The sequence below is a fragment of the Vulpes vulpes genome, chromosome 13 (assembly GCF_048418805.1).
Source record: "Vulpes vulpes isolate BD-2025 chromosome 13, VulVul3, whole genome shotgun sequence".
Lineage (NCBI taxonomy): Eukaryota > Metazoa > Chordata > Mammalia > Carnivora > Canidae > Vulpes > Vulpes vulpes.
Genome location: NC_132792.1, coordinates 62,805,974 through 62,833,664, shown reverse-complemented (window position 1 = coordinate 62,833,664; position 27,691 = coordinate 62,805,974). Strand labels below are relative to the sequence as shown.

The 27,691-nt window shown below is 37.2% G+C and overlaps 1 protein-coding gene across 3 annotated transcripts; it reads right to left on the bottom strand.

Moving 5' to 3' along the window:
* Positions 1-10,125: 10,125 nt before the first annotated feature.
* On the bottom strand, positions 10,126-27,160 carry COPS5 (COP9 signalosome subunit 5). 3 transcript variants are annotated; one of them, XM_072734595.1, is made up of 9 exons: positions 27,108-27,160; positions 26,627-27,016; positions 24,194-24,428; positions 22,535-22,663; positions 21,816-21,881; positions 21,180-21,265; positions 15,771-15,882; positions 12,265-12,413; positions 10,126-10,367 (listed from the first exon to the last, which is right to left on the bottom strand). In XM_072734595.1, exons 2-9 carry the CDS (start codon positions 26,767-26,769, stop codon positions 10,283-10,285), a joined length of 1,005 nt encoding a protein of 334 aa, XP_072590696.1. In that variant the 5' UTR covers positions 26,770-27,016; positions 27,108-27,160; the 3' UTR covers positions 10,126-10,282. The 3 variants fall into 3 exon arrangements, with proteins under 3 accessions (XP_072590696.1, XP_025867965.1, XP_025867969.1); XM_026012180.2 differs by having other exon boundaries at positions 26,627-27,122; XM_026012184.2 differs by having other exon boundaries at positions 26,619-27,111.
* Positions 27,161-27,691: the final 531 nt, after the last annotated feature.

Below are 27,691 nucleotides of genomic sequence, written 5' to 3'. Positions count from 1 at the left end.
TCATAAATAAATTTAAAAAAAAAAGATACTGTCATTGAGAAACCAACAAATTAAGACCTGTATATTATCACGTAGCTTTAGACAGAAAAATTAGCAGTTATTGGAGTTAACTTTTTTTTTTGTTTTGACCTTATAGATTGGTAAATATTCGTGAGTATGACAGGCAGACTGTATATCATCACATAGCTTTATACAGAAAAATTAGCAGTTATTGGAGTTAACTTTTTTTTTTATTTTGACCTTATAGATTGGTAAATATTTGTGAGTATGATAGGCAGACTTCTAACATGGTCTCAGTGATCTTACATCCTGGTATCCATGCCCTGTGTGACCCCTTCCCCTTGAGTGTGGGCTGGACTTTGTGACTTTTTCTAACCAATGTAACAAAGTTGATGAAATGTTATTTCTACAAGTAGGTCACAAAAGATTGTTACTTTTGTCTTGCTATCAGACTCTCCCTATTGCATTTTTGGCTTGCACTCTTTGATAGAGAAAACTGTCATTTAAGAGAGCCCTATGTGGCAAGGAACTGAAGATAACCTCTAGCCAACAGCCAGTGAGGAACTGAGACCTATTGTTTAAGCTTGGAAGTCAATCCTGCGCCAGTTGAACTTTAAGATGAAACCTCATGTCTGAGCAACACCTTGATTGCAGCCTTATTGAGAGAACCTGAAGGAGAGGACCTAAATTCCAGACCCATGGAATCTGTGAAATAATAAATGCGTATTGTTTTAAGCCACTGAATTTTTGGGTAATTTCTTAATGCAGCAATAAATAATACAGAGAGCAATGGAAAATTCCGTTGAGGGAAGATTTGCTTAGAAATTTGGGACATGGGATCCCTGGGTGGCGCAGCGGTTTGGCGCCCGCCTTTGGCCCAGGGCGTGATCCTGGAGACCCGGGATCGAATCCCACATCGGGCTCCCGGTGCTTGGAGCCTGCTTCTCCCTCTGCCTCTCTCTCTCTCTCTCTCTCTCTCTCTCTCTGTGACTATCATAAATAAATTAAAAAAAAAAAAAAAGAAATTTGGGACATGATTACTATTTTCATAAGATATTTGGAGAGGAAGCTCAAAGGGAATAAAGTGACTACCAGAAGTTTTAGGTTAGAATGAAAGGTTTTTTTTCTTTTAAAGATTTTATGTGTTTATTAATGAGAGACACAGAGAGAGAGAGGGACAGAAGGAGAGAGGTAGAGGGAGAAGCAGGGAGCCTGACATGGGGCTTGATCCCAGGTCTCCAGGATCACACCTGAGCCGAAGGCGGCGCTAACTACCCCCCCCAATCCCCCCTCCCCAGCCCCCGTTGCCCAGAATGAAAGAGTTCTTAAGAAGTATCCGTTTATAGAAGCTGCAGTTGTAGAAGCAATACAAAAGAAACCCTTTGCTTATGGATGAGGCAATTTCCATTCAGGTATCACTCCTGATTTCTGTAACCTGAGATGATCGTTTAATTGAGAGCTTCATGGATTTCTAATACCATGATGTATACAATATGGGCACCAATAATAAATAATTTTTTAAAAACTTAGTAACTGACTTCTGTCATTTATTATTTTTCTTTTTTAAAGATTTTATTTATTTATTCATGATAGACATAGAGAGAGAGGCAGAGACACAGAGGGAGAAGCAGGCTCCAAAGCTGGGAGCCCGTCCCGTCATGGGATTCAATCCCGGGACTCCAGGATTGCGCCCTGGGCCGAAGGCAGGCGCTAAACCGCTGAGCCACCTAGGGATCCCTGTCATTTATTATATAATGTAATCTATAAATGTAAATGATTATTCATAGGTTACATATAAAACAATCCAAGGCATTTCTCCTAATTTCTAGACTTATGTATCCACGTGGCTGCTAGACATTCATTTCACTTCGAGATGAAATGTCTTAGAGACACGTTTAAAGTGAACCTGTCAAAACAACCCAGGTAAGTCCACTTAATCTCAGAAACTACTTTCAAATCCAGCTATAGATTCTCCATTGCTCCTTCACTACCCAAGAGTGGATGTGAAATAACTTTGTTATTTGTATTATATTAATACAATTACAATGTTAGTTGTGTTATATTTTTTAACTTCTATTAATTTTAATACACAAAGACTTTTTCTCAAGTTCTATATTTCAAGTTCTAGTATGTTTAATGTACAAAATATCTTTTCTAAAGTGGATCACTTTCATCCTCCACTAGAGGGTCAAGTTATAATAAATATAACATGTATGAGATGTGACTATAAATTGAGGGATCTAAGTTGAAAATCACTAATGTCATATATCGTACAGTTAATACACCTTATATTAAAATATTTTCTGAAAAGTAGTTTCGTAAATATTGCCACTGATAGTCTAATTTATGTAATGTTCTATATTTCTGAAACATCTATCTTTAGAGTCTAACACTTTAGTTTGAGTCTTTTAGAAAGCATTTATAAGAAAGGGACTTCACACTTTTAGAGTAAGTTTAGGTTTCAGGAACAGTTCATTGCTTATGTTTTAGGAATTTTATTTTAATGAATTAATTTATGAGAGCAAGCAAGCAAGAGGGAGGGAGAGAGAGAATCCCAAGCAGCCTCTAGGCCCAGCACAGAGCACACAATGAGGGATTTGATGTCCCAAGGAGCCCTATTCCAGCCTGAATCCCATGACCCCAAGATCATGACCTGAGCTGAAATCAAGAGTCAGAGGCTTAACTGACTGAGCCACTCAAACACCCCATGTTTTAGGAATTTTAAAAAATTGTCTTTTGGATAAGGAATGGGGAACTTCTAATATAGATCCAAGACTTTGCTGAAGTTGATCAAGCCAATAATAAGTTCAGCAAAAGTTTAAGTAGTTGGTGATGACTGAGGCTAACAGTGAAACTCAGCAATGTAACACACTCTATTCTCATGTCTTTCACAGTGATTTGTTAAAAATCAGTGAAAATATCTTGTATATACTTTTTTTAGTTGCTTATATATTTTTTTGGCTGCCTTTTTTTGGAGGGAAGGTCTGCTCATTTGAAAAGCACTCCTCTCCTTCATGCTTGTTTTTGAGAATAGCAGGTGCTTTTTTGCTAGTGTGTGGCCCTTTTCATATTTCTGCAATAGTGACTCTTAAATTCTTTTTTTCTTTTAAGATTCTATTTATTTGAGAGAGAGAGCAAGCACAAGTGGGTGGAGGGGCTCCTGCTGAGCAGGGAGCCCCATTAATTATTTTTTTTTAAAGCTGAAAACATGTATATGTGTGCCTTCCAGACTGGAAGGAGCCTTGCGCAGTTCTTTACAACACAAACAGGAATGGGAGATAACGCCTGGCTCAACAGAGAACTAGCAGCCTAGGTTTGCTCCCTGGGGCATCCCCTGGGTCCTTAAGGGGCAGCCCATCCCACCTGGAGCCGGGGGAGTGGTGGGGGTTCCCGGCCAGTACAGCTATAACTCATCCATCATGGCCAAAAAATCATCCCCTTTGCTGGTGCTCGGCCTCGGCTGTTTGGAGACCTCAAACTCCCCCACGATGTGAGCACTGGGCTCTATCCCAGGACCCCGACTCGGGGCCCTATCTGGGATTCCGGGATCATGATCTGAGCCAAAGGCAGATACTCAACCACCTGAGCCACCCAGGTGCCCCTTAAACTGTTGACAAAAAAATTTTTTTTCCATTTTGTTTCAAATCTACTAAGAAGTTTGGGAAAAGACAATCATTTTATAATGACTGCACAGTGCAACAAAAGGCAGTTTCCTGTACAAAGACATGAACAGATTTAATCTTGTCATTCTAAAAACAAATATTGTTAGTGTTTCTTAAAAACAAATTTAAATGTCCACTGCATTTATTTCTTCATCCAACAAATATTCACCAAGTACTCCATGTGCCCTTCTTCAAGGAGCTGGGGATACAGAAGTTAGACCAAGTCCTCAGGCCTATGGAGTTTACATTCTAGTAAGGGGAGACAGTAAAAAAATAAATGAATGAGATAATTTCAGATTGTAGTATAGTCTGTGAAGGAAATAGAGTGAAACTGGGGTGTAGAAGTGGGGAGGGAGGAGGGAAGGGAGAAGTGTTTCCTGGAGATAAGAAGGCAAGGCCTCTCCAGGGAGGCAGAATTTGAGCTGAAACTTGAAGAATGAGTTGCCTAATAAGCCAGGCCTGAGAGCCTGAGAGGAAGTGTTCCAGGCCCAGGAAGCAGCCAGTTTGAGGGCTTGAGGGGTGAGGGGTGGGCGGGGAGAACTGGATGAGCACAAGGACCCAGAGGACATTGTGGCTGGATCCTATTCTGAAGGGAGGAGGAGGGAATGAAAGAAAAACAGGAACCAGATCAGCCCTTAAGCCACAGTGAGAAATTTGGATTTTGATACACTGCAACATTTAACCCATAAGGCAGAGTGTAAAATTTCCCTTTGTTATTAGAAAAAGCTATTATATTTAGAATTTGGAAGAGAGAACAGTTGCCACTTTATTATAAGCTGAAATTAAAGATCTTGATTAAAATGTAATGTTCCGGACGAGCTTCTGACTCCTGGTTTTGGCTCATGTCATGATCTCAGGGTCCTGAGCCCAGGTTGGGCGCAAGCGCTCAGTGTTGAGTCTGCTAGAGATTCTGACCCTCTTCTCCCTCTGCACTGACCCCCACCTTGTGTTCTCTCAAATACATAAATAACCAAATCTTTTTTTTTTAATTAATTAATTTATTTATTTATTATAGTCACAGAGAGAGAGAGAGAGGCAGAGACACAGGCAGAGGGAGAAGCAGGCTCCATGCACCGGGAGCCCGACGTGGGATTCGATCCCGGGTCTCCAGGATCGCGCCCTGGGCCAAAGGCAGGCGCCAAACCGCTGCGCCACCCAGGGATCCCCATAAATAACCAAATCTTTAAAAAAAGAAATGTAATTGTTCTTATGTGATATTAAAATGATATAGTATTATCAAAGATGCTCTCAGAAATCTGGCAACAAGAGCCTGTGAGAATTAGAAAATATAATTTCTACTTGTGTTCCAAATTCTCGTATTTAATATAGCTTTTGTTTCAGTGTTTTACTGAAATAGATAAAGCACTTGTTAATAACCTATTTTTAGGCCTGGGGATAACTAGAAGTTCATAGTGTTGATGTCTGTCTAAATAAATTACCATTTCAGTAGTTAATAGTTCCTTAGTTTTATGTGATGTAGTATTTTACCTTAAATATTAAGACTTTTTAGAATGTTAAAAAATAATCTCCCCTAAAAAGTGGTGTTCATGTATAATTCTCACATGAGTGCCATACCAAGTTAACTTTTCTGAAGCTATAGAACACTTCAGATGGTTGTAATTATTCAACCATAGTTGTGTCCTCATAATATAAGATCATAAATTAATTTCTTATTTAGCCTAATTTGTGTTACTTTATTTAAGCCCAGAATCTTAAGATAAAAGTCTGGAAACACATGCAAGAAATGATGGATGGATTACATAGGAGTTGAAGAACAAGATTCAAGCTAAACACATATGGTTTTGAAGGATTTATGTAATATATAAGATACAGTACAAATAATAAAGATAAATTATTACAAATAATAAACGGAATATGAGGATAGGGTATGAAGTAGCAAATTCTAGGAACCAAAACGGAACCATTTAAATCAAACATTGATTTGGAGATGAGCTTTTACCAACTAATTTTTCAGGAAGGTAAATAAAGTAATGACTATTAATAGTAAACATATTCATAGTTATATGAAAGATATTTATAATTCTCTGTAATCTAACATAAAGGTCATAGAGCTCTATTCTGGACAATATACTTCTTTATGCATATGCTTCTTAGGTTATGAAAAGTACAACTGTAGTTCATCAAAATGTGCCCCAAGGCACAATACCATTTTAGTCATTAGAAAGTTTAGCATAATTGCTTAGTATAATCCAAAGAAAATATGAGTACAGACATCAGGGACTCTCCAATTTGTTAGGCAATTGTTCCATAATTTTTGGCACCAAGATAATCCACATGTTGAAAAAGCAATTAATCATTGGCGCTAGTTATCAAGCTATGATTTTAGCTATTTCCTCCCAGATTTGACCCCAAATGACAGAGTTCCTTATTTTATTTTTGTAATATTTTGACTTCTGAGATCAAAAGTTTAAATATGCCAGTTTGGTTATAGTTGACTTGAACTTTGTGTTATTAGTTTTCTAAAATAAGTGGATCATAACTTTGTATTTATAAAGATAGATGGTATTTCTTCCACTAATATTTGGATAAAAGACTAAGAAACTTTTAGAAACTTACAGACGGAGTATCTCAGAAGAAGTTAATCGAAATCCTTAAACTAGCATTTTTTCCCCAAGAAGGTTAATTTATTTGCTGTTGGAACTTTTATTGAAAACAGGACAAGAAAACACACAATTAGATTTTCAATTTTCTAACTAATATTTTGCAAACACAACTACATAGATACATCAGTTATTAAAGTGAATGAAAAAAACCCTCATAATTTGAACATAATCATCTTTTACTTATTTTATATAAGGATAAATAAAAACAAGAGCTATTATCTGTGTAGTATATATTCCTGTCTTCAAAAAAGAAAAGAAAAAAACAAACCAAACATCTCCTGCCCCCACATTGCTCACTGATATATATCTTTGGTGTTTATAGCTAAAACAATCCAGAAATATATAAAGAGACCTTGGAAATTCAACGGTTTCTGTTCAGTTCAGTTTATTCAGCTACATGTGGATACAGTGCAGACTTAGCAATATAAATGAACTCCTCTCTGCATGCATGACTTATGCATCTGTACCTCATCACTCATAGAACAGTTTTTGGAAACTCTGAATCTCTGCAATATGTAGTACTTCAACTCCCAGTTTCTGTGATTCATTGTATAGTTACTTCTGCTCTTGCTCTTCTGTGTTTATTTTAAATATGGCTGCACTTTTGGGCAGTTTATTATTATATTGTGCAATGCAGTGATTTTTCAAAACCCTGAATACCAGGTAGTCATACTAATTTGTGACAACAATCTTCAGACTTGATCCCTAAAATGGAGCGCATGATGTTTGGTCTCAGAGCTTATTTTCCAAATTCTGAAACAAATGGAGCACAAGCAGTTTCTCTTCCTATTGGTTTTTGTTCTTGGTAGTACTGCTGATTTCAAAATAACAACTTGTGTGGTGTTTTGGTAATCAATAAATAAAACCTGTAGAATGAAGTACTCACTTCATAATTGGATAATGTAGCCAAAAAAATGGTAGTAATGCATAAATTCTCAATAATTTCCATAGAAAGAACTGTTGAATTGTTTGGAACAAAGATCTTAAAATATTTAAAATATCTGGACAATTTGGAAAACCCTTGATTCTAGGATCTTGCTGTATGTCCCCTCCATGGGTCCCAATCCCTATTCTCTATCCACTGACTTCTCTTTTTCTATTCCAGTTGGTGCTCTGGCTCCAGTCTTATTTGGATACTGGGATTAAGCTTTTGATGACGAGTGACATTTCCTGTATATTACCACCAAAGAGCTGGAGAAACTGTCTCTGAACAAAAAACAGTCTTCACTTAGAAAATGCTCTTTTCGGCTCCTGAATAGCTCAAGACTGTAAGATAATATTTTGCAGGAAAAGACAACCCCAATTCACAACTTAGTTGCGCTTGAACCCTGATTTCCTAAAAGCTCCTTTAAAAAAAAAAAGATTTTATTTATTTATTCATGAAAGACACAGAGAATGGGGCAGAGACACAGGCAGAGGGAGAAGCAGGCTCCATGCAGGCAGCCCAACGTGGGACTCGATCCCAGGGCTCCAGGATCACACCCTGGGCCGAAGGCAGGCGCCAAACAGCTGAGCCACCCAGGTATTCCCTCCTAAAAGCTCCTTAATGTGAATTGGAGCACTTGTGCCCAAAGTGATCATGATACATTATAAAAATATACTTTAAAAAATACTTGTAAAGGATCTTGCTTTTTTAACAAAGCAAGTACATTTAAAACAAAATACACCTGCTCCTTTCAGTCATTTTAGTTTGGGCTGGACCACTGAGTAGAGGGGACATTATTGGTTGCCTCTGTATTATCTATTTAACTTCAGTGTGTAGTAATTATTGCAGATTATTGGCCCCATTCCTTCCTCTAGGCGTGGCCCTTAATTGGTCTAAACCAGTCCTTATATATAATTTCAGGGGTAGGCTCATAGTCCACTAGACCAGAGTGAAGTCTGAACCTTAATCTGACAACACTTTACCCTAACTGGATGGTGGGGTGTGCAGCTAGTTTAGGGGAATACAGCTTTAGGTTTAGGTTAACATGTGGAGGGCAGAGCTGAGAACCCTTAACAGGAAGCCTAATCCAGCTGTGCCTAAACCAAACAGGATTCTGGACCCTGGAGTGAGGTAAACCAACATGTTTTTATCTTTTAAGCAACTGTGTGTGTGTCTGTGTTTATCTCCAATCAATGCATCATAACTGAAATGTGGAGACTTCTCAAAATGAGTCCAATTAAGTCAGGACTGAAATGCTTTCTTTTCCTAGTAATTCTGTTATCATGGGCATTTTCCATCACACCAAGGTAATGAATTTGTTTAGGTAATGAATGTAAAATTAAATGTGGATAAAAGTAAGCCTTAGAATGAAAATTGCTAGTATGTTTTCATGGTGACTGCCAAAAACTTTAACCATTCAATCCTGTGAATGAAACTTCAACAAGCTTGTCAAGTGTTCCTAAAGGTGTTGCTGAAAACGCTATGGCAGCAAATAGATTTTGGCTGCTCTTTGGGAGTAGTCATTTTTTTTTTTTTAAAGGGTGTAACAATGGAGGGGAGGTTTGAATCATTTAAAAACGGGGATGCCTATTTAAGAGAGATACAAAAGGAGGTGTTCCTGGGTGGCTCAGTTGACAGAACATAAATCTTGACCTCAGGAACAGGAGTTTGAGCCCCACATTGGGTATAGAGGTTACTTAAAAAAAAAAAAAAAAAAGGCGTTTCACAATAAGAACAAAATACTAATGTATCACCAACTGTCTGAGAATGTTATTTGGATACTGTTAATGGGCTTCCTCATCTTACCAAAGACTATGTCATTGCTAAATCCAATGGAAAACTTTAGGCGTTGTTTTCCCTGATGTCTTGGCAGCATGTCAAGTCACTGGTAAATTACTTCTTAAAGTTTCTTCTCAGCCTATTTTTATAATTGATACTTCCATGATTTGTCTTGTCTTTTCACTCTTTGTTTTCCACAAGTCATTTCATTTGCTTTCAGCCAGCTCTCACCCTCAGATCTCTTAACAGTGCTCTTAGAAACATCAATCTAGTACATTTCTGCTGTTTAAAACTCTTTAACATCCTATTGCTGTTAGAATATAAGTCCAAAGTGCCTCTGCAGAATCTACCCTCATCTTACCGATTAAAGTCATCTCTTGTTACGTTGTCTGAGTATCAGTTCTTTTTTGTTTTTTTTTGTGGTTTTTTTTTTTTTTTTTTTTTTTTTGAGTATCAGTTCTTGAAGGTACTAGGTTCTTGCTCTCTGCCTCTGGCCTTCTACAGGTTGCTATCTACATTCTCTTACTCTTACTCTCTTGCCTCCCCATTATGCTTTTTTAGCTAGTCCTCCCATCTTTCAAATTTCAGCTTTATGTCAGGTCACTTCCTTCTGGAAGTCTGCCTGGGTAACTCCTCCCTGGTATACGTGTTCATCCTGAGTTTCCTAGCACACTATTTCTCCCTTAGCTTTAGCCTCCACGGTAGGTTCTGTGAGAACATGACAGTGGCCTTGTCTCTCTTGTTCAGAATATCTGCAGAGTAAAATGGCCTATGCAGTAAAGGTACTTGGTAAATATTTGAATGGATTAGATAACCTATGTTAGGTTCTGTCTTAAGTTATTTAATTTTTAGGAAAATAATTTATGATGTGACATGGTTAACATTTCATAAGAACATAAAAATGTTAACATTATATTTTTACTAATGGACTACCAAAAGAAGGTATATGTGAATTGAAAAGTGGCTCTGATAATCAGTATGGCAAGTGAAGTGCTGAAATTCTTCAACTTAGATGGGCAAGACTCTTTAAAAAAATAGGAAGGTTCCAATAAATGTTTCTTTCCTTTATATTCAAGAACATTAAAGGATACTTGGAAAATAATGTAACGACTTCCACAAAATAACGAAAGAACAATTTCATTTTAAAGAGTTTTATTACACGATGTTAATATTCAGGACACTTCAGAGCACCTTATACTTCTAATCAGATTTTTTGGTAACTGGTTTTAAAGTGTTACTTGAGTATTTTTTCTTATACTGGCTTTGAGTCAAAAGTACTACTTAGTGATTGTTTAAGAGACATTAATTTGATTAAACAGTTTATCCTTAATAACCTGAGACATCAATCCATGGATAGCTTCTATGGTAGTTTTACAGCTGGAAAGAAAAAACATATCACATAATGTCACAAGAACTGAAAACTGTTTTGATCATACAAGTCCCCCCCCCCCTTTCCATCCTTGTACCCCCAATAATTTTCATTTCTATTCATACTCCACAAACCACAACAATTTACAGTTTACTCTGGTGATTTTTAGCCTTCTACATGTCTTTTAACCATTTCATTCATTACAGTTGACCCCTGAACAACATGGGAATTAGGGGGATACCAAATCCTCTACACAGTTTAAAATTCATATATAACTTCTGACTCTCCCCAAACTTAACCACTAATAGCCTAGTGTGGATGGGAAGCCTAACAATACCATAAACAGTTAATTAACACATATTTTGTATATTACATGTATTATATACTGTATTTTTACAACAAACTAGAGAGAGGTGCTAAAATCTACATTTATATTACTGTACTGTATTTATAGAAAAAACCCCATGTATAAGTGGGCCCATGTAGTTCAAACCCACACTGTTCAAGAGTCAACTGTATTTACTAGAACCTTCTCGAGAGAACAGTGTAAAATTTGATATAATTCATAACAGTTAATTTTGTTACTTATCAACAGTTTTGGGGAAAAGTTCTGTCTTGGAAAGTGACTGAAATTATATGTAATTCATAATTATAGACTAATTCCTAAAATATACTGAAATTTGTTATTCCTTATTATTACTTAGAATAATTAAAAAAGAGATTATAAAGAATCCTATGTTTTTCTGAAATAATCACAAACATCCTTCAAATAGAGTTACAGTGGGTGAGATTTTAGAACAGATAAAAAATAAAAAGCAAAAAAACAATAAAACCCCACACTATTCAGAAGAGATACAGTTCTTATAAAGTTATCCAAAAAAAGGAAAATTTTCTACTTTTGTACTACTACTTTGGTCTTTCCTACTTTTCTTTTTATGTAATTGGAGATATAACCATTGTGAAATTTTTGCTTGTTAAAGAACTGAGATATAAATGTAGATAAAGTTACAAATCACAAAGAATATAAAGATAGATGTGCAAAAACATACACTTAGTGAAGGTACCAAAGATGAGACCTAATATTGAAGAAAGAATTTTTATCCAGGCCACTAGCTCTATACCTTCTAAAAACTCATGGAAAATAATGAGATAATTTTACTCAAAATGGCTTCTGCTCCTGACACACTTTACCTTACCTTCTCTTTCCTATTGACTAGTCCAGTTTTTAAGATACCAAGGTATCAGTCTATATAGATGTCAACATTGTTTTTCCTTACTCTCTGCCCCCTAATTACCATATCAAATTTCAAACTTTTGTGAAAAGTAAATGTTATTTAGGTAGAATTCCCAATCTTCTGCATCTGAATGGCCACCTGATTATTTCCTAAGTTATCAAGAGAACACATTCCAAGTTTGTTCCTGAAAAATTCCTGGTAGTGAAATTTGGGACATTAAATCACTGTATTTAGGATAATTTCAGTACAGAGATGCAATCATTTCTGTGATATTTAGGGACTTAAAACTTCATAAAAATGTGAAATTTTATGAATTTGGGAAAGCTCAACATAATCATAATCATAATGAACTTCCTTTTGTAGAATTTTTTTTTTAATAAGATCCAATGATGGATTGATTTTTTTTATTACACTTTCTAGTTAGATCTAGAAAACATGATTGGTAGTTTTTCATTCTATTACTTAGATATTTAAGCCTTTAATGTTTTTACCTAAATTCTCTAAGTTATAATTTGCATTTGACAACTCTTATAGGTCCCTAAGAAGTTAATATTCAGGTACCATTACAAGTTGTAAGTAAGCTGAAACTTAAGGAGTTCGAATTCTATTATAATGTGCAAATTTTGAAACAAAAGAAACTATTTAGGGGCAGGAATAGATTTGCTCTTACCTGTCTCTTGTAGCTTTGGCAAGTTTGTCTTCAGACTTTCTGTCATGTGTTTCTAAACCCAACATGAAACTTCCTCGTCCCAGCTGGGCTTCTGACTGTTCTAATTTTTCAGACAAATCAAAGACCTGACCAGTGGTATAGTCTGCATTCTGTAGGGGAAATGGTATTTGTTAGTGTGTGTGTGTTAATATATACATATGTATTTTTTAATGTAGTTTTTTCTATCTAGAATGTCTCATTTACAAAGAATTCCAACATAAAATGTGTGATAGTTACTGAAGAAATCACATTTACTTCTAAAAACTGACTCCAGAGTTCAAGCAGTTCAAGTGTAGAGTTTTCCCCCTTTTATAATTTTAAGATTAAATTTGGAATTATTCTTTTTGACTCATTAAATCTAATATTTGTTATTATGAGAGGCTTTGAAGTACACAGGCCTGAGTCTCAGTTCTGGCTCTGCTACTGATTAGCTGGGAGGCCTTGGGAGAACTCCCTTACTTTTCTGTGCTTTTATTGTCTTCTGAAAATGGGGAGAGGACAATGATAATTTCTACATAAAGGTTATTGTGAAGACTAAATTAAGTAATGTATATAAAGTATATAAAGCTCTGAGGACTGTCCATTACACCTGGTAAAGGCTTAATAATTGTTAGCTAATTTTGTTATTTGTTCTTGTTGAAATTTCAGCATTTAGTATGACAGTTTTTTAATGAAAAAAAATGACATCAATTACATTTTAAACAACAGAAAATGAATACAGGGAACTAATTTCTTAAAACAGAAAATAACATTTTTTTCTGGTAGCTTTTAGGTTATATGCCTTAGCTAGAGAAAGAGATGCACTGAACATTTATAATTTTTTTTAATTTTTAAGATTTTATTGGTTTGAGAGAAAGATTTTAATGGTTTATGAGAAAGAGGGAAAGTGTGTGTATAAGAGAGGGGAGGGGCAGAGAGAGAGAAAGAGAAGCAGACCCCGCTGAGCAGGGAGCCTGATGTGGGGCTCCATCCCAGGACCCTGGGATCCTGAGCTGAGCTGAAGGCAGATTAATTAACCGACTGAGCCAACTGGGTGTCCTATAAATTTTTTCTTAAGATGCTGCAATGTACCATATATACAACCACAAAAAAGAAAAATATAGAACCTTTTCTTGATTATTAATGACCTCAATAATCATAGGCTGAGTAGGTAGAGCTGTTTGCCTTTACACAAAGGTTCAGACTGCTCTGGTCTTAGTGTTTTCTTCCTTTGCCATCATGTGTCACTTCTGGCTCTCATTAGTATACTTGCCTCTAAGGAAACAACTCATACAAAGCATTTAGCAGCATATGGCACAAAGGAAGCACTTAATCTTTGCTATAATGATCACTTTCTTTCCTTCTAATTTGCTACTTCTGACTGCTGAGGTTATGAAATAACAACAGAAAGCCTGTCAGAGCTCTATTTAAAATCACAGAAAGGGTTGCCTGGGTGGCTCAGTCAGCTAAGTGTCAACTTGTGGTTTCAGCTTGATCTCAGGGTGGTGGGCTTGAGCCCTATGTTAAGCTCCACGCTTACAGTCTGCTTGGGATTCTCTCTCTCTCTCTCTCTCACACACACACACACACCACACATATGCCCTCTAAATAAATAAAATCTTTAAAAAAATAAAATCATAGAAAATATGCTTAAGGGAGGCCTTTTCCTATGAACCACACAAAAAATAATAATAGATGATTGAGGCTTTATTATATGCCAGGCACTCTGTTAATTGCTTTATATAAAGAATTTCAGGGATGCCTGGGTGGTTCAGTGGTTGAACGTCTGCCTTTGGCTCAGGTTGTGATCCCAGGGTACTGGGATCAAGTTCTGCATCAGGCTCACTGTGGAGAGCCCGCTTCTCCCTCTGCCTGCGTCTCTGTCTCTCAAGAATAAATAAAATCTTAAAAAAAAAAAAAGAATTTCATTTAATTCTCAGCATTCTTCATGATGTAGGCATTATTATCACTGAACCCCAAAAAAGGCTCAGTCTCATTAAATAACTTTCTGAAGGTCACACAATTAGTAAAGTGCCAGTGTTGTTTTTGAACTGAATTTATCTTATACCGAATTCTATGGTTCTAACCATTATGCTGTACTACATACAATGTGAGGGGGCCCTCCTAAAAAAAAAAAAAAAACCAGGAAAAGCAACTGTTAATGACTAAGCTCTAGACAGAAGCTTGTAAAATATTATGTTAGGTTTTAATGATATATTGGAAAAAAAAAAAAATCACATAGTGATTTTGTTTTTTGCTGCCCAGTATCTGCTGCTACTTTAGTTAATGATATTCTGATTTCCTTCTGGGGACAACTCTTCCTAATTCTTAGTCCATGTGCTCCTGTAAGAGTTTTTTCTTTTTCTTTTAAAGATTTTATTTATCCATTCATGAGAGACACAGAGAGAGGGGCAGTGACACAAGCGGAGGGAGAAGCAGGCTCCATGCAGGGAGCCCGACGTGGGACTCAATCCTGGGACTCCACGACTACACCCTGGGCCGAATGCAGGCACTAAATCGCTGAGCCACCAGGGATCAGTTTTTTCTACTCTAGCCCAGCTGTGAGGTACTTGCCCTGGCACAGACTGTCATGGTGTTCATTCTCTTGGCCCAGAGAAGGTATAAGGATGGGCATGTGACCTAAATAAAGCTCAGACACAACAGACGTTTTGCCTGTGGTTATGCATGAGTATGTGTATCTTGACCTTCTCTTTTGAGCCTGAAAGTGAGAAACTGAGCGGCTGGAAGGTCTGAAGTTAATCTTGTTTTCTTTTTTAAAAAAAGATTTATTTAGTTTACAGCGAAAGAGCATGAATGGGAGGGTCAGAGGGAGATAGAGTCCCAAGCAGACTGTGCACTGAGTGCAGAGCCTGAGTAGGCGGCTCAATCTCATGCCCTTGAGATTAGAACCAAAGCCAAAGCCAAGAGTTGGATGCTGAACTGTAGGGGCCACCCAGGCACCCCTACTATGTTGTTTTCACATGAAGCCCAAAACTGAAGCCAACTGACATGAAATCAAAGCTGAGACAGAAAAACCAAGACCTCAAAATACTGTTTGAATATAAACTTGCTATACCTGAAGTAAGTCCTACTCCTGAAGTAAGTCCTACTTTGCTTAAAAGATTCTCTTTTTAGGCCATTTTGGTTTGATCTCCTGTCACTTGTAACTGGGGTCCTACCTGAGTCACCTGACAAAACAAAAAGCAGTATTTGCATTTTTCTCTCTGTATCTTTAAGGCAGAGGCAGATTTCACCCTCATCTGGCCACATATATTTTTCATTTGGACTTCATCTCAATGGTATGTGACACAGATCTTGGCTTGGCCTACTATCCCAATCCAGCTCTGGTCATGTGCAGAATTTGACCCCAGCCCTGGTGTCTTGGCCAAATCAGATACAGCTTTTCTATGAAAAAAAGTTTTAGATATTACATAACTTATGTAGCTTAGATAAAATTCAAATGCATCCCTTGGAAATAGAGTACTTACGGTAAGCAAACTAGAGGAACTCAGTGTGTTCACCCAGTATTTATTCCACAAAAGCTCAAGCAATTTGCGATCCAATGAGGATTTGAAATATGAGACTTCTAAGGCATAATATCTATCAAACAAAAGGACAAATTTAGTAAGTAAAATTAATTAAAATTCAACCATATCATATAAAAGTTATGGTCAAATTTAAGTGAATTACATTTTATATCCACATAGTTATGTTTTAGTTTTTAGTCCAATAGAACAATAGGTAACCATGGTTTCCTTACTCTTCAGAGGTGTGGTTTCAAATCTTCTGTTAACTGAACTTTCTTGTATTATACTTCTTCCCGCTGTAGAGCCCAGAAATTCCCCAAAACTTATCAATAACCAGTCAACACTTCTGTATGACATGTTTATCCATGTTGAGTTAATAAATTCTAGCCAATAGCACATAAACTTAATGTACTCCCTCTGTAGAGTCAATGATAATTTTTGATAGGCTTTTTAAATACTGAAAATGACATGTAGCTTTCCAATTTCTCCTTTTCTAATCCCCTAAGTAGGACCTATTGCTTTTTGGGAAAGCAAACCTTAAATTAGAATCATTAGGATGCCTAAAAAAAATTAAGAACATCAAAAAAAAAAAAAAAAAATACTGCTTCCAGGGTGCCTGGGTGGCTCAGTGGTTGAGCGTCTGCCTTTGGCTCAGGTCATGATCCTGGGGTCCTGGAATTGAGTCCGGCATCAGACTCCCCACGGGAAGCCTGCTTCTCCCTCTGCCAGTGTCTCTGCCTCTCTGTGTCTCCCTTGAATAAATAAAATCTTAAAAAAAAAATACTGCTGGGATCCCTGGGTGGCGCAGCGGTTTGGCGCCTGCCTTTGGCCCAGGGTGCGATCCTGGAGACCCGGGATCGAATCCCACGTCGGGCTCCCGGTGCATGGAGCCTGCTTCTCCCTCTGCCTGTGTCTCTGCCTCTCTCTCTCTCTGTGTGTGACTATCATAAATAAATAAAAATTAAAAAAAAGAAAAAAAAAGAAAAAAAAATATTGCTACCAAAGGTGCCTAATTTATAATCAGTGAGAGCAAGAAATGTTTGGTTACATGTATGAAAAATATGTATTTTTAAAGTAATAAATATTTAAATATCTCACTAGGTTCTGTACATCAGTGGATATGAAGAAAGGGGACATTTTTTTTTTTTTTTACCTTAAGGAGCTTACTACTATTTATAGGAGAGATGTGATATGAATCCACAAAATTAAATGTAATGGTATATACTAACAATAAGTGATGTTATAGTCATGTATAAAATTAATCACCTACCAATTAAATGTTAGAGATAATGAATACTCTTAATGTAGACAGAACTGCTCTAGAAGCCCCAGGAAGAAGGCAGGACTGAGAGTAACCCTTACATGAGTCCATGGTGTAGACATGTTGACATCAAGGAGGGCATTAGGCAGGGAAAATTGACTCAAAAATAGGAAAGTCATGAAAGAATAGTAAGTAAATGACTGGACAGTTAAGCAAGAGTAGTGTAATTATGTGAGGGGAAACAAGAAAGCTTTGTTGGGGTCTATTTGGTGGTAGATATTACATAAAAGGGTATGAAATTTAAACTGCATGGGTAGGAGGAGATTAAGGAAGGTTCTTGTGATGAGCACTGGGTGTTGTATGTAAGCGCTAAATCACTATATTGTACACCTGAAACTAATATTATGCTATATATTAACTAACTGGAACTTAAAAACTTAAAAAAAAAAAGACATTTAAACTTTATTTTCTAGGTAGTGAGGACCACGGAAGGTGTTTGAGCAGAGCAATGATATGGCCAAAGAGGTGTTTTAAGAAACACCTTTTTTTTTTTTTTTTTTTTTAAGAGAGCTGGCTTGTGATAGGATGTGTTGCAGAGAAACCAAATAGTAGGAGGGAGACCACAAAGGATACTATTGCAGCACAGCAGGTGTGAAGAGGGAAAGGCTCAGACTCAAGTTAATGATAAAGATAAGGACATGTGGACACAATAAGAAATGCTTGTTGATTCAATTTAGGAGTGAGTGAAGAAATAATAAAGAATAAGAATTTAAGACATCAGAAATAAGTGAGGGTCTTTGCAAGGTTAAGATACCTGTGCAGGTCTGAAGAATGATAGGACATGGCTAATGAAATGTGAAGGGGAATAGTGTATTTCTTGAGCACCTATTATTTCTTGGGTGCTTTACATATTCTCATTTAGTCCTATAACCATACACACAAAGCATTTATTATTCCCAGTCTATAGACAAACATTTAGAGACAAAGACTCTACTCAAAGCCATATAACTAGTAAGTGGCAGAGAAAGGATATGAAAAGTTGTATCATACATCCAGACTATAGACATTTAAGAGAGTATTTAAGAAGTGAGATCCTAGGAGTAAGGGGATTAGCTATCGGGACAGGATGAGGGGCTCAAGTAGAAAGGTCAGCCTTAGAAAGAAGGAGGTTGTATCTCTGATACTTGAGGAAAAAAGAGATGAGAGGATGAATAAAGCAACAGATATTTGGATTTATAAAGGATAGACAATAAGAGAACTCAAATGAGGTTCTAGAGTAAGAGTTTGTTTTAAAATTTATGCATCACCTTAATGTAATTGCTGTTTTAATTCCACAGGTTGATGCAGTGAAATTTTTTGTCTAATATGTAGTGATTAGCTGCACATCTCAGTAGTAGAGTTGAAAACAAGAAGAACATTCAAAATTATTTGTGGAGCTAAATCTTCATCTTCTGTATGGGAAGTCAATAATAGATACTGCCTAGGACTGAAAATCAACAAGTAGCACCATCAGCACATTGTTTGAAGATACGGGGTAAATATTTACAGGAATAACTATAATAGTTTCAGTGGCTGCCTTGGAGAATGAGAAAGGGAATGGTACAAAATTGTTGTTTTTCATAATTAAGCTTCATAGAACCATTTTACTCTTTAAACCATGTTCCTACATGAATACTGACAACATATAAGCTAACTTAAAAAAAAAAAAACCCCAACACTTTGTGTCCTATTTTCATTAAGGTTCTTCAAGGTTAAAAATATTTAACATCTACATTATATTCTATGTTTTAAACAGACTTTGTGCAATATTTGTGGAATTTAAGGTAGGAAAGAAAAAACAATATAAACTGCAAATAATACCTCATCACTAAATAATTTAGGAAATGGAACTATAAGCAGTCTGCTTTAAACCCCTGCTCTTTCAGCCTGGCACTATATTTCATTAAAGATTTTAAACAAAAATAAATTCTTATTTGCCCTATGAAAAAGTTTATTTTCTCTAATTTAGGAACTGATCCCAAGAGAACATCTTGGAATATCCTAGCAATTCCAGGTTCAAAATTCTAGACTCTAGCAATGTAGATAGCTAGAAAGTGGCTATTCTCCAATGGACTTGTATTTCATTAAAACAGAATGCACAGACTGCCTCACTCTTGTTTCAAAAGTTACTGTTGGTAGTTGAGAAAAGTAGTGTAGGTATTAACGGTGTAGGTTTTTCTACTGCTATAACTCAATATAAATGGAAAAAAAATTGACTATTATTCTGAGAAAGTATCACAGCAAAGGTGTTTCCATGCTTAGGGACAATTCTCTCAAACTGGAATGGTTTAAATTTTTTTCCAGTAGGGCAAATTATGTGATTTATTCCCAAGTCTCTAACTGAAAAATAAAAAAGAATTTTTTCCCAAAAATGTCAGGGATGACTGATATATTTTAAAACTCAATTTTAGAAATTCTAGAATTTTCTAAAAATTTCTGAACAGAAAAATAAGAGCACATGGGTAGTCAAGGTTTTCCTAAAGGTTGGATAGGAACTATGGAAAATGGTACCCTAGATAATCATTTAGGTAACTTTTTTGGAGGGATGCCCACCCTTCTATATGCCATGCCCTGTTTAAATGTTAGGATACTGTGGTGAATTAAGTCTACTGTCATGAGGTTCACATAATGGAATCAATAGCAAGAAAGCAAAAACTTAGGTGGTGACAAGTGCTAAGGAGAAAAATAAAGCAGGGAAACTGAAACACGAGTGATTGGATGGTGTTATTTTAGACAGGGTGACCAGTGAACATTCTTGTTAAGGTGATCCTTGAACAGATACTCCATGACTGAAGTAGTTAGTGAGCCTCATGGAAATAGGGAATAATTTTCCCAGCAGAGAGAATAGTGTGCAAAGGCCCAGAGGCAGAAAGCTCCCTGGCATATCTGACAACCGTTAGGAGGCCACTATGGCTGGACTGGAGAGAGCAAAGGTTTAGTGATAGGAGATGAGCTCAGAAAGGTAGTAAGGACAGATCACATAGGACTGTGTAGCCCAAGGTAAGGAATATGATACAGGAAATCATTCTGGAGAAGGAGGAATTTGATCTGACTTACATTTTAACAGAATCAGTTTGGCTGACAAAAGACCTTTAAAGGGGTGAATGGAAGAAGTTGGAAGCCTAGTTAGAAGGCTAGTGCTTTGGTTCAGGCTCCAGAATGTAGTGGGTGGGTCAATGTGAGGTGGCAAGATATACTTAGAAAGTGGAGAAAACTATTATCGTTGGTTTAACACTTTTAAAAACTGAGATGTGGGATCCCTGGGTGGCGCAGCGGTTTGGCGCCTGCCTTTGGCCCAGGGTGCGATCCTGGAGACCTGGGATCGAATCCCACGTCGGGCTCCCGGTGCATGGAGCCTGCTTCTCCCTTTGCCTATGTCTCTGCCTCTCTCTCTCTCTGTGTGACTATCATAAATAAATAAAAATTTAAAACAAAACAAAACAAAAAAAAAAACTGAGATGTAATTTCATGTACCTTAGCACTCACTATTTTAAAAAAAGTATAATTCATTGGTTTCAGTATGGCTTCTTTAAACTTTGGAGTGAAAATGTTTAAAATGAAGTTTTGCTAAATGGAACTTGAGGGGTGCCTGGGTGGCTCAGTAGGTTAAGTGGCTGCCTTCAGCTCAAGCCTTGATCTCTGGTTCCTCAGATAGTCAGGGAGTCTGCTTCTACCTTTCCCTCTGCTCCTGCGTTTTCTCAATCTCTCTCAGAAAGAAAGAAAGAAATGAATGAATGGAACTTGGACACTCTGTGGGCTTACAGATAAGCTAGTATCAGACTGGCCCTGAATAAAACTTCTTTCAGTTGTTAATTTCATTAATGAGCCAAGTATCTTGTACATTGACATGTTTATGGTTGTGTGAAAGGTAAATAACATGTTACCTTAAAACAATTATTAATAAAAAATTCAAACATTATCCTATCAAATGTTATATTCTTCCTACAATTTTAAAAGGATTATGAAATGCATTCATCTGAACTTCTTTTATTCTCATCTGTAAAATTAGGGGCTTGGACTAAGGTTTCTTACGATGATTGTGGCATCAGATACATTTAAAAATGACTTACTGTTTGCAATGTACACCAAAGTCTTCTATTTTATTTAGTGGGATAGTCTGGTACTCAGAAGGTCCTTCATCAGGGGGTTTGTAGCCCTCAACAAAAATGAAGAAAATAGAAGATTAAAAAAAAAAAAAAAAAAGCCACATATATACACACACACACAGAAAAAAAAAAAAACTTTCTATGCAGCTTTCCATTTATAGAAACATTAATTTTGAGGAGCCATGTATTGAACTTAAACATTCCAGTACAATATATATATATTGCTTTTACTTTCCCTCAACCCCATTTGGTGGTTGATGGTTGGATTTGGTTTACAGATTCATTTTTCTTGTCCTTAGAGGATGTACACATAGGCTAATATTTATTTCAGATTACAGGGAAGGAAATAGATGTATTAGCTTGTTTGTGAAGTACCTGTCAGAATGTCCTGGGCACAAAGAGACTTATTAACAAATAAAAACTGCTTTCTTAGCAATATATAGCACAAATGTGTTATCTTTCACTTAAGACAATTTGTGTTGGTTGACTATTTTGTAAATATTATCAAATTGTTTTAGGACAAAAAAAGATATTAAGCATAACATGACTTAAAAAGGAGTCATTTAAAAAATTAAAAGGACTTCGAATTTTAAAAATTACCTTTGGGTATGTCCTAAAGGCTCCAAGATTCACTTTCCCTGCAGATATTGTTCTTGTTGGGTCAATCTAAAAGAAACATATATTTATCATCTGCTGGTTATAAAATTTTTATATACTTCCATTTGTTTAAACATTAAACTTAGAAATACACACACACACACCAACATTGATTAAAATAATGAAAAAGGAATAAAGAGTAGGAAAGAAAATAACCAAACCAAATACCAAAGAAGTTGAATAAAGTGGTTGAGTACAAAATTCTCATAGTTAATAGAAATTATATCTAGTTATTATACTATTGAAGAATGTTATTTGAAGTTTTGCTGATCTCTTTTTTAAAAGTTTTTTTATTGGATGAACAATTTCTACCTTTCTCATAGTAACCTGGATTGCATCTAAACCACTCTAAGCATAGCAAGAGCTGCTCTATCAATTCCTGAGTTACTCAATTCAGTCAATATTACTGAATGCCTACTATGTGCAGAGAACTGAGACCTAGGTGCTGTGATCACCTTCATCTTACAGAGTGGGGGAAGAGTTGCAGAGAGGTTAGTTAACTTGTTCAGACATAAGTCCCAGCTTCTAAGAGGTGGAATTCAGATACAATCCTAGGTATAATGACATCAGACTGTTGCGCTTTACTACAGTTTTTATTTCTCAGTGTACTTACTTAAATAATTCTTCAAGAACTTAATAAGACTGGTTGCAAAAATACTTACTACTACTGCTACAAATGGTTCCTGGAACTGCTGATTGAGCATCTGAGTACTAACATCAATTCCAGAAAGCCAGCAGCCATAGCCAGGATGGCTATGATACCAGCCAATTGCATTTTCAAGGCGGCCAACCTAACAAATTAAGAGGACAAAAAAGATTGAGGTTTCTGTTTAATCTTAGAGACACTTGTCATTTATTTGTTTACATAGCACTATGGTAAAATAATAGCATGCAGAACAGTTGATAGCAAATGTGGCTTTCAAGTTAAAAAAAAAAAAAGATTATTTTGAATAGATAATACCCAAACTATAATACCTGAAGCTTCAACAAGATACTAGTACAGTAAGGTTATTCAGTGTCCTTCCCACCTTTTCCCTCAATAGCCAGTTTCTCAGCCCACATGTTACCTCTATAGCCGGCTGCTTACATACCTATCTTGCAGATGTATTTTTGCATACATGTAAGTTAATAGAAACACACATAATGACATACCACATACAGTGCTCTACTTTGTTTTTTCAACTTGACACAATATTGTGGGGTTTGTTCCATGTAAATAAAATATACAGATAATTTTTTAATTTTTCTTTCTTTTTTCTGAAGATTTTATTTATTTGTTCATTAGAGACAGAGACACAGGCAGAGGGAGAAGCAGGCTCCATGCAGGAAGCTCGATGTGGGACTCGATCCTGGCACTCCAGGATCACGCCCCGAGCTGAAGGCAGATGCACCCAACTGCTGAGCAACCCAGGCATTGCAATTTTTATTTTTCTTAAAGGCTGGTTTGCATTGCATTGTATGGATATACCATAATCTACTTAATCAGTTTTTTTTTTTTTAAGATTTTATTTATTCATGAGAGACACACAAAGACAGACACAGACAGAGAAGCAGGCTCCTTGTAGGGAGCCTGATGTGGGACCTGATCCTGGGACCGGGATCACGTCCTGAGCCAAAGGCAGACGTTCAACTGCTGAGCTACCCAGACGTCCCAAGTGTACTATCTTTTTTTTTTTTTTTAAGATTTTATTTATTTATTTATTCACGAAAACACAGAGAGAGAGAGACATAGGCAGAGGGAGGAGAAGCAGGCTCCATAGAAGGAGCTTAATGTGGGACTTGATCCCAGGACTCCAGGATCACACCCTGAGCTGAAGGCAGATGCTCAACCACTGAGCCACCCAGGCATCCCTATTTAATCACTTTTATACTCAGGAACATTTAGGTTGTTTCCAAATTTTGGTTTTAAACATATATCTGATACTGAGTGTGAGAATTAAAAAAAATTTTTTTAAATTGAGATATAATTGATGTATAACATTGTATTAGTTCAGGTGTACATCATGAATCACTATATGTATGTACTGCAAAATGATCATTATAAAAAACGTAGTTAACATCCATCACCACACATTAGGTACAACTTTTTTTCTCTTATGATGAAAACTTTTAAGATCTACTCTCTTGAGTATGAGAATTTATTTAAAAATATCCATGCTAAAAAAAAAAAAAAAAATATCCATGCTAACCTCTTACACATTTTACATAGACACTGTTGAAAATAAAATATAAACCTTATATAACGAGGATGGTTTGAGTTTAGAAACTCAAGAGTCTCCATGAGACTCTTAGAATTACTGAACTTTAAGCAACATTTTTACCTGTTTGGCGTTTTCGATATATGCAGCCATGTACTCATATGCAGCAGCCTGAGCGTTTACTCGGGTTTCAGTGCCCTCTACAGGCAAAGCAAAACTGTCCATAATGATCATGGTTTCACCGTCCACCTTTCCCAGCATTAAGCCCATCACTTCCAGGTTGCCTCCTGATCTGGCATGCATCACCATTTTCAGTAGAGCCAATGCTGAGATTTTGCAGTACTTAAAATAATGGTGACTACAAAACAAAAGTACAGCACAATTAACTTATATAAAACACAATTTCAAAGATAGTTTTTGTAAAGAAAACAAGTATTGAAGGAACTTACAGTGATGGGAAAGGGGAAAGAGTGTAGAAATGTGGGAAACAAAAGGGAAGTAGAGTTCTTGCAGGGGGCTGGAAATGAAAAACATGTTGGGTCCTGCAAAGTATTTCTTTAGGGGAAAAATATGAAATAGTTTTTTAAAATATGCTGTTTTAAATATGCTATTCAAGTAGAAAGGAATTACATAGAATTCAATAGACTTTTTCTCCATTAATTTTGGAATCATCAAATCTCTGATTCTGAGTCAAGTTGGATGGTTGTGCCTAAAGATTCTCAGGCCTAACTTTCTGGCCTGACATCCAAATGTGGGCTCTGACATCCATCTGATTAAGTTTGAGTCTTTGCCCTGCCATGCTAGCTGTTGCCTAGAGACAATCACCTCATGCCTACGCCTAGTTTCCTCATCTGTAAATAGGAATATTTCACAGATTTGTTGTTAGGAAGAAATAAAGTGAAATAATGTACATAAATGCTTATCTTACTACCTCACACATACCAAAACTTAATATTAAGTGCTAGCTGTTATTAGCCATAACCCATCTTTTATAGTACTCTCAAAGAACAGTGTGTTGTTTCTTTCTGTGTTATCAGCCTCAAAATGAAAAAAGTAGCTCTAATATCTTTAGTTCTGTTTTGATCACTATTTAAAGTTTGTCATATGTAGATGTGACTAAACTACTCTTGAATAAAATTACATTTTCCGTTTCATTGATGCAGCTCAAGATCGCTGGGATGAACATAATTAGAGCCACAATCAGACAATAAGGCACACGGATAGTTTTCAAATATTTGGTAGGCTATAGTATAGCAACCTTAAATGCATAGCCTGTTATAGAGTTAAGCAGACAAACTGTCTTTAATAATATGGTCAAGAAGCCCCCCTCCCCTACTTTTTTTCCTTCTTCTTTCCTGAGAAGCCTTTTTAAGAGGTCTGCCCACAGATTTCAATCACAACTGAAAAATATGGAGACCTGGTCTTGGGAGTCAAGACATGAATTAATCTTGGGTCTTTATTCACTGGGGAAAAGAAAAAAAAAGTTATTGTGCTCTTATTACATACATTGTAGACCCTTTTTAATGCATTATCTCATCTAATCTTTATGAAATCACCAATGGGTGGGTCTAATTTTCTTTTTACAGGTAAAAAATGAAGATACATACATTTTCTAGGGCCAGTCAACGAACTAGGGACACTTGTGACATTTGAATTTCAGTCTATTATTCACTTAAGAGTTCACTGCCTCAGTCTGATCATGAAATAAGTTACTCGTATTTACTTATTTTCTTATTTCCAAAAAAGGAATAAAAATACAGTACTGGGTTGTCATGTAGACTAAATAATATATAGAAATTCCTAAGCTCAGTGCTCAGCCCATATTAAATACTCGATAAACATGGAAGAATGTTTTGTTGTTGATCACTGCTGTCCTTTCTATCTCTCATTTGACAGACTGCTCTTTTTACTCTCCCTTAACACTAAGGGTAAATGCTGTGGGTAGAGTCCTTCACTTGTCATCATTCCCAGAGACACAGGGCATTTGCTAAGGGGCAAACAGCTCTAAACTCTATTGATAAAATTTCTAGTTCATGTTAACTGGTGGAGTAACGTTTTGGGAGCCTGGGTGGAGCCTCCTTATATCTGAAATAGTTATCAGCAATCAACAACATTTATAAATGTCTAAAAGATGGCTTATAGTTAGAGACGCCAGGGCTGAGTTGGCTTTTGAAGACGGGTGCAGTCTCCAGCCTCAGATAAGCTAGAGATCTCAACAAGGTGTGTATCAACACAAGGCTTAAGGCAGAATGTGTGGCATATATATGACAATATAGATATTGAGAAATGAGAAATTATAATCGTTTGTCCTTTACCCTTACATCCCCTGGAGGCAAACGGGTTAAAGAGACAAGAAGGGGAGTCGAAGCAAGCCCCAGGAGAGGGGCTTTGACTCTACTTGCGGAGAAAAAGGTGGACCCAAACTTCCCGGGTGCATATTCTTCTCCCTGTCCATGAAAACACTAGCTTCCCACCCTCCGCAACTCCCACTCCCCTGGGTGTCCTAAACTCCCGCCACCCCTCCCATCCCCTGCGTCTCGCCAGGGACCTCCTCACTCCTTAGTCCAGGGCTTCGCCGCCAGGATTTCTTGCTGCTGTTTCTTGTCGTATTTGTAGATTTCATCGATACTCTGGGCTTCCTGCATGTTGTTGGCCAATTCCCAGGTTTTCTGAGCCATACCACTCCCGGACGCCGCCATCGCCGTGGAATCCGAGAAGCTGTCGCCTCCACAACCAAGACGCAACTTTACTCGGCTAGGTTCCTGGGTGTGGGCTTCGGACCCTTCCCACCACAGGTGCAAACTCGTACTAATCTCTCGAGGCAGCCATGACACCCAGAACCGGAGGTGAAGTCAGTACAGACCATTCGGGGATGGCGGGAGCGCTTCCGGGACGCCACGATACAAACAGCGGTTACATAATAGAGACAGAGGAATCCTCCTGTGGCTGAAACGAGAACATATTATCTTAGAAAATTATATGCGCGCGTTAGGACAAACACAATGACGGAGCGTGAGAATGGTATAGCCTTCCGCACCGGAAGAAGGGCACGGCAACGTTATGCCAGAAACGAACGGGTCCTCTTTGTTCGCACTGCGCAGGCGCGGCCTCGGCCATATTGAAAGTGGGTTAGCTCTTTAGGCTGTGTTGGGGGGAAAAAAGACCTGTTTTCGCGTGGGTGTGCGGGTTCCTTAAACAAAATGTTTGTTGAAAGCCTAAAAAAATAAGGATGTCTGTGAAAAACTTGAGACATAAGCAGTTCTGGATGCTGGTTGAGACGAAGATACACCTGGCATCCCAGTTTACTTCCAGATGAGTCACTGCACATGCGTAAAATTCAAAGGACCCTTGGTTGGGCTCTAAGGGTCTCGTAAGAGAGCAGTTCTCCGGCATTTCAAGAGAGCTGTGGAGACTCGTGGAAGGCTGCGACCGGGTCTTTTGTCGTGTTTGTAAAAATTAACATCTGGGGGATCCCTGGGTGGCGCAGCGGTTTGGCGCCTGCCTTTGGCCCAGGGTGCGATCCTGGAGACCCGGGATCGAATCCCACATCGGGCTCCTGGTGCATGGAGCCTGCTTCTCCCTCTGCCTGTGTCTCTGCCTCTCTCTCTCTCTCTGTGACTA

Excerpts from the sequence above, each read along its gene's own strand:
- COPS5 (XM_072734595.1), bottom strand. The coding sequence starts at position 26,769 with ATGGCGGCGTCCGGGAGTGGTATGGCTCAGAAAACCTGGGAATTGGCC. Across the intron at positions 24,429-26,626 it reads GCGAAGCCCTGGACTAAGGA|TCACCATTATTTTAAGTACT; the intron begins GTGAGGAGGTCC and ends TTTGTTTTGTAG. Across the intron at positions 21,882-22,534 it reads AACCATTTGTAGCAGTAGTA|ATTGACCCAACAAGAACAAT; the intron begins GTAAGTATTTTT and ends TGTTTCTTTTAG.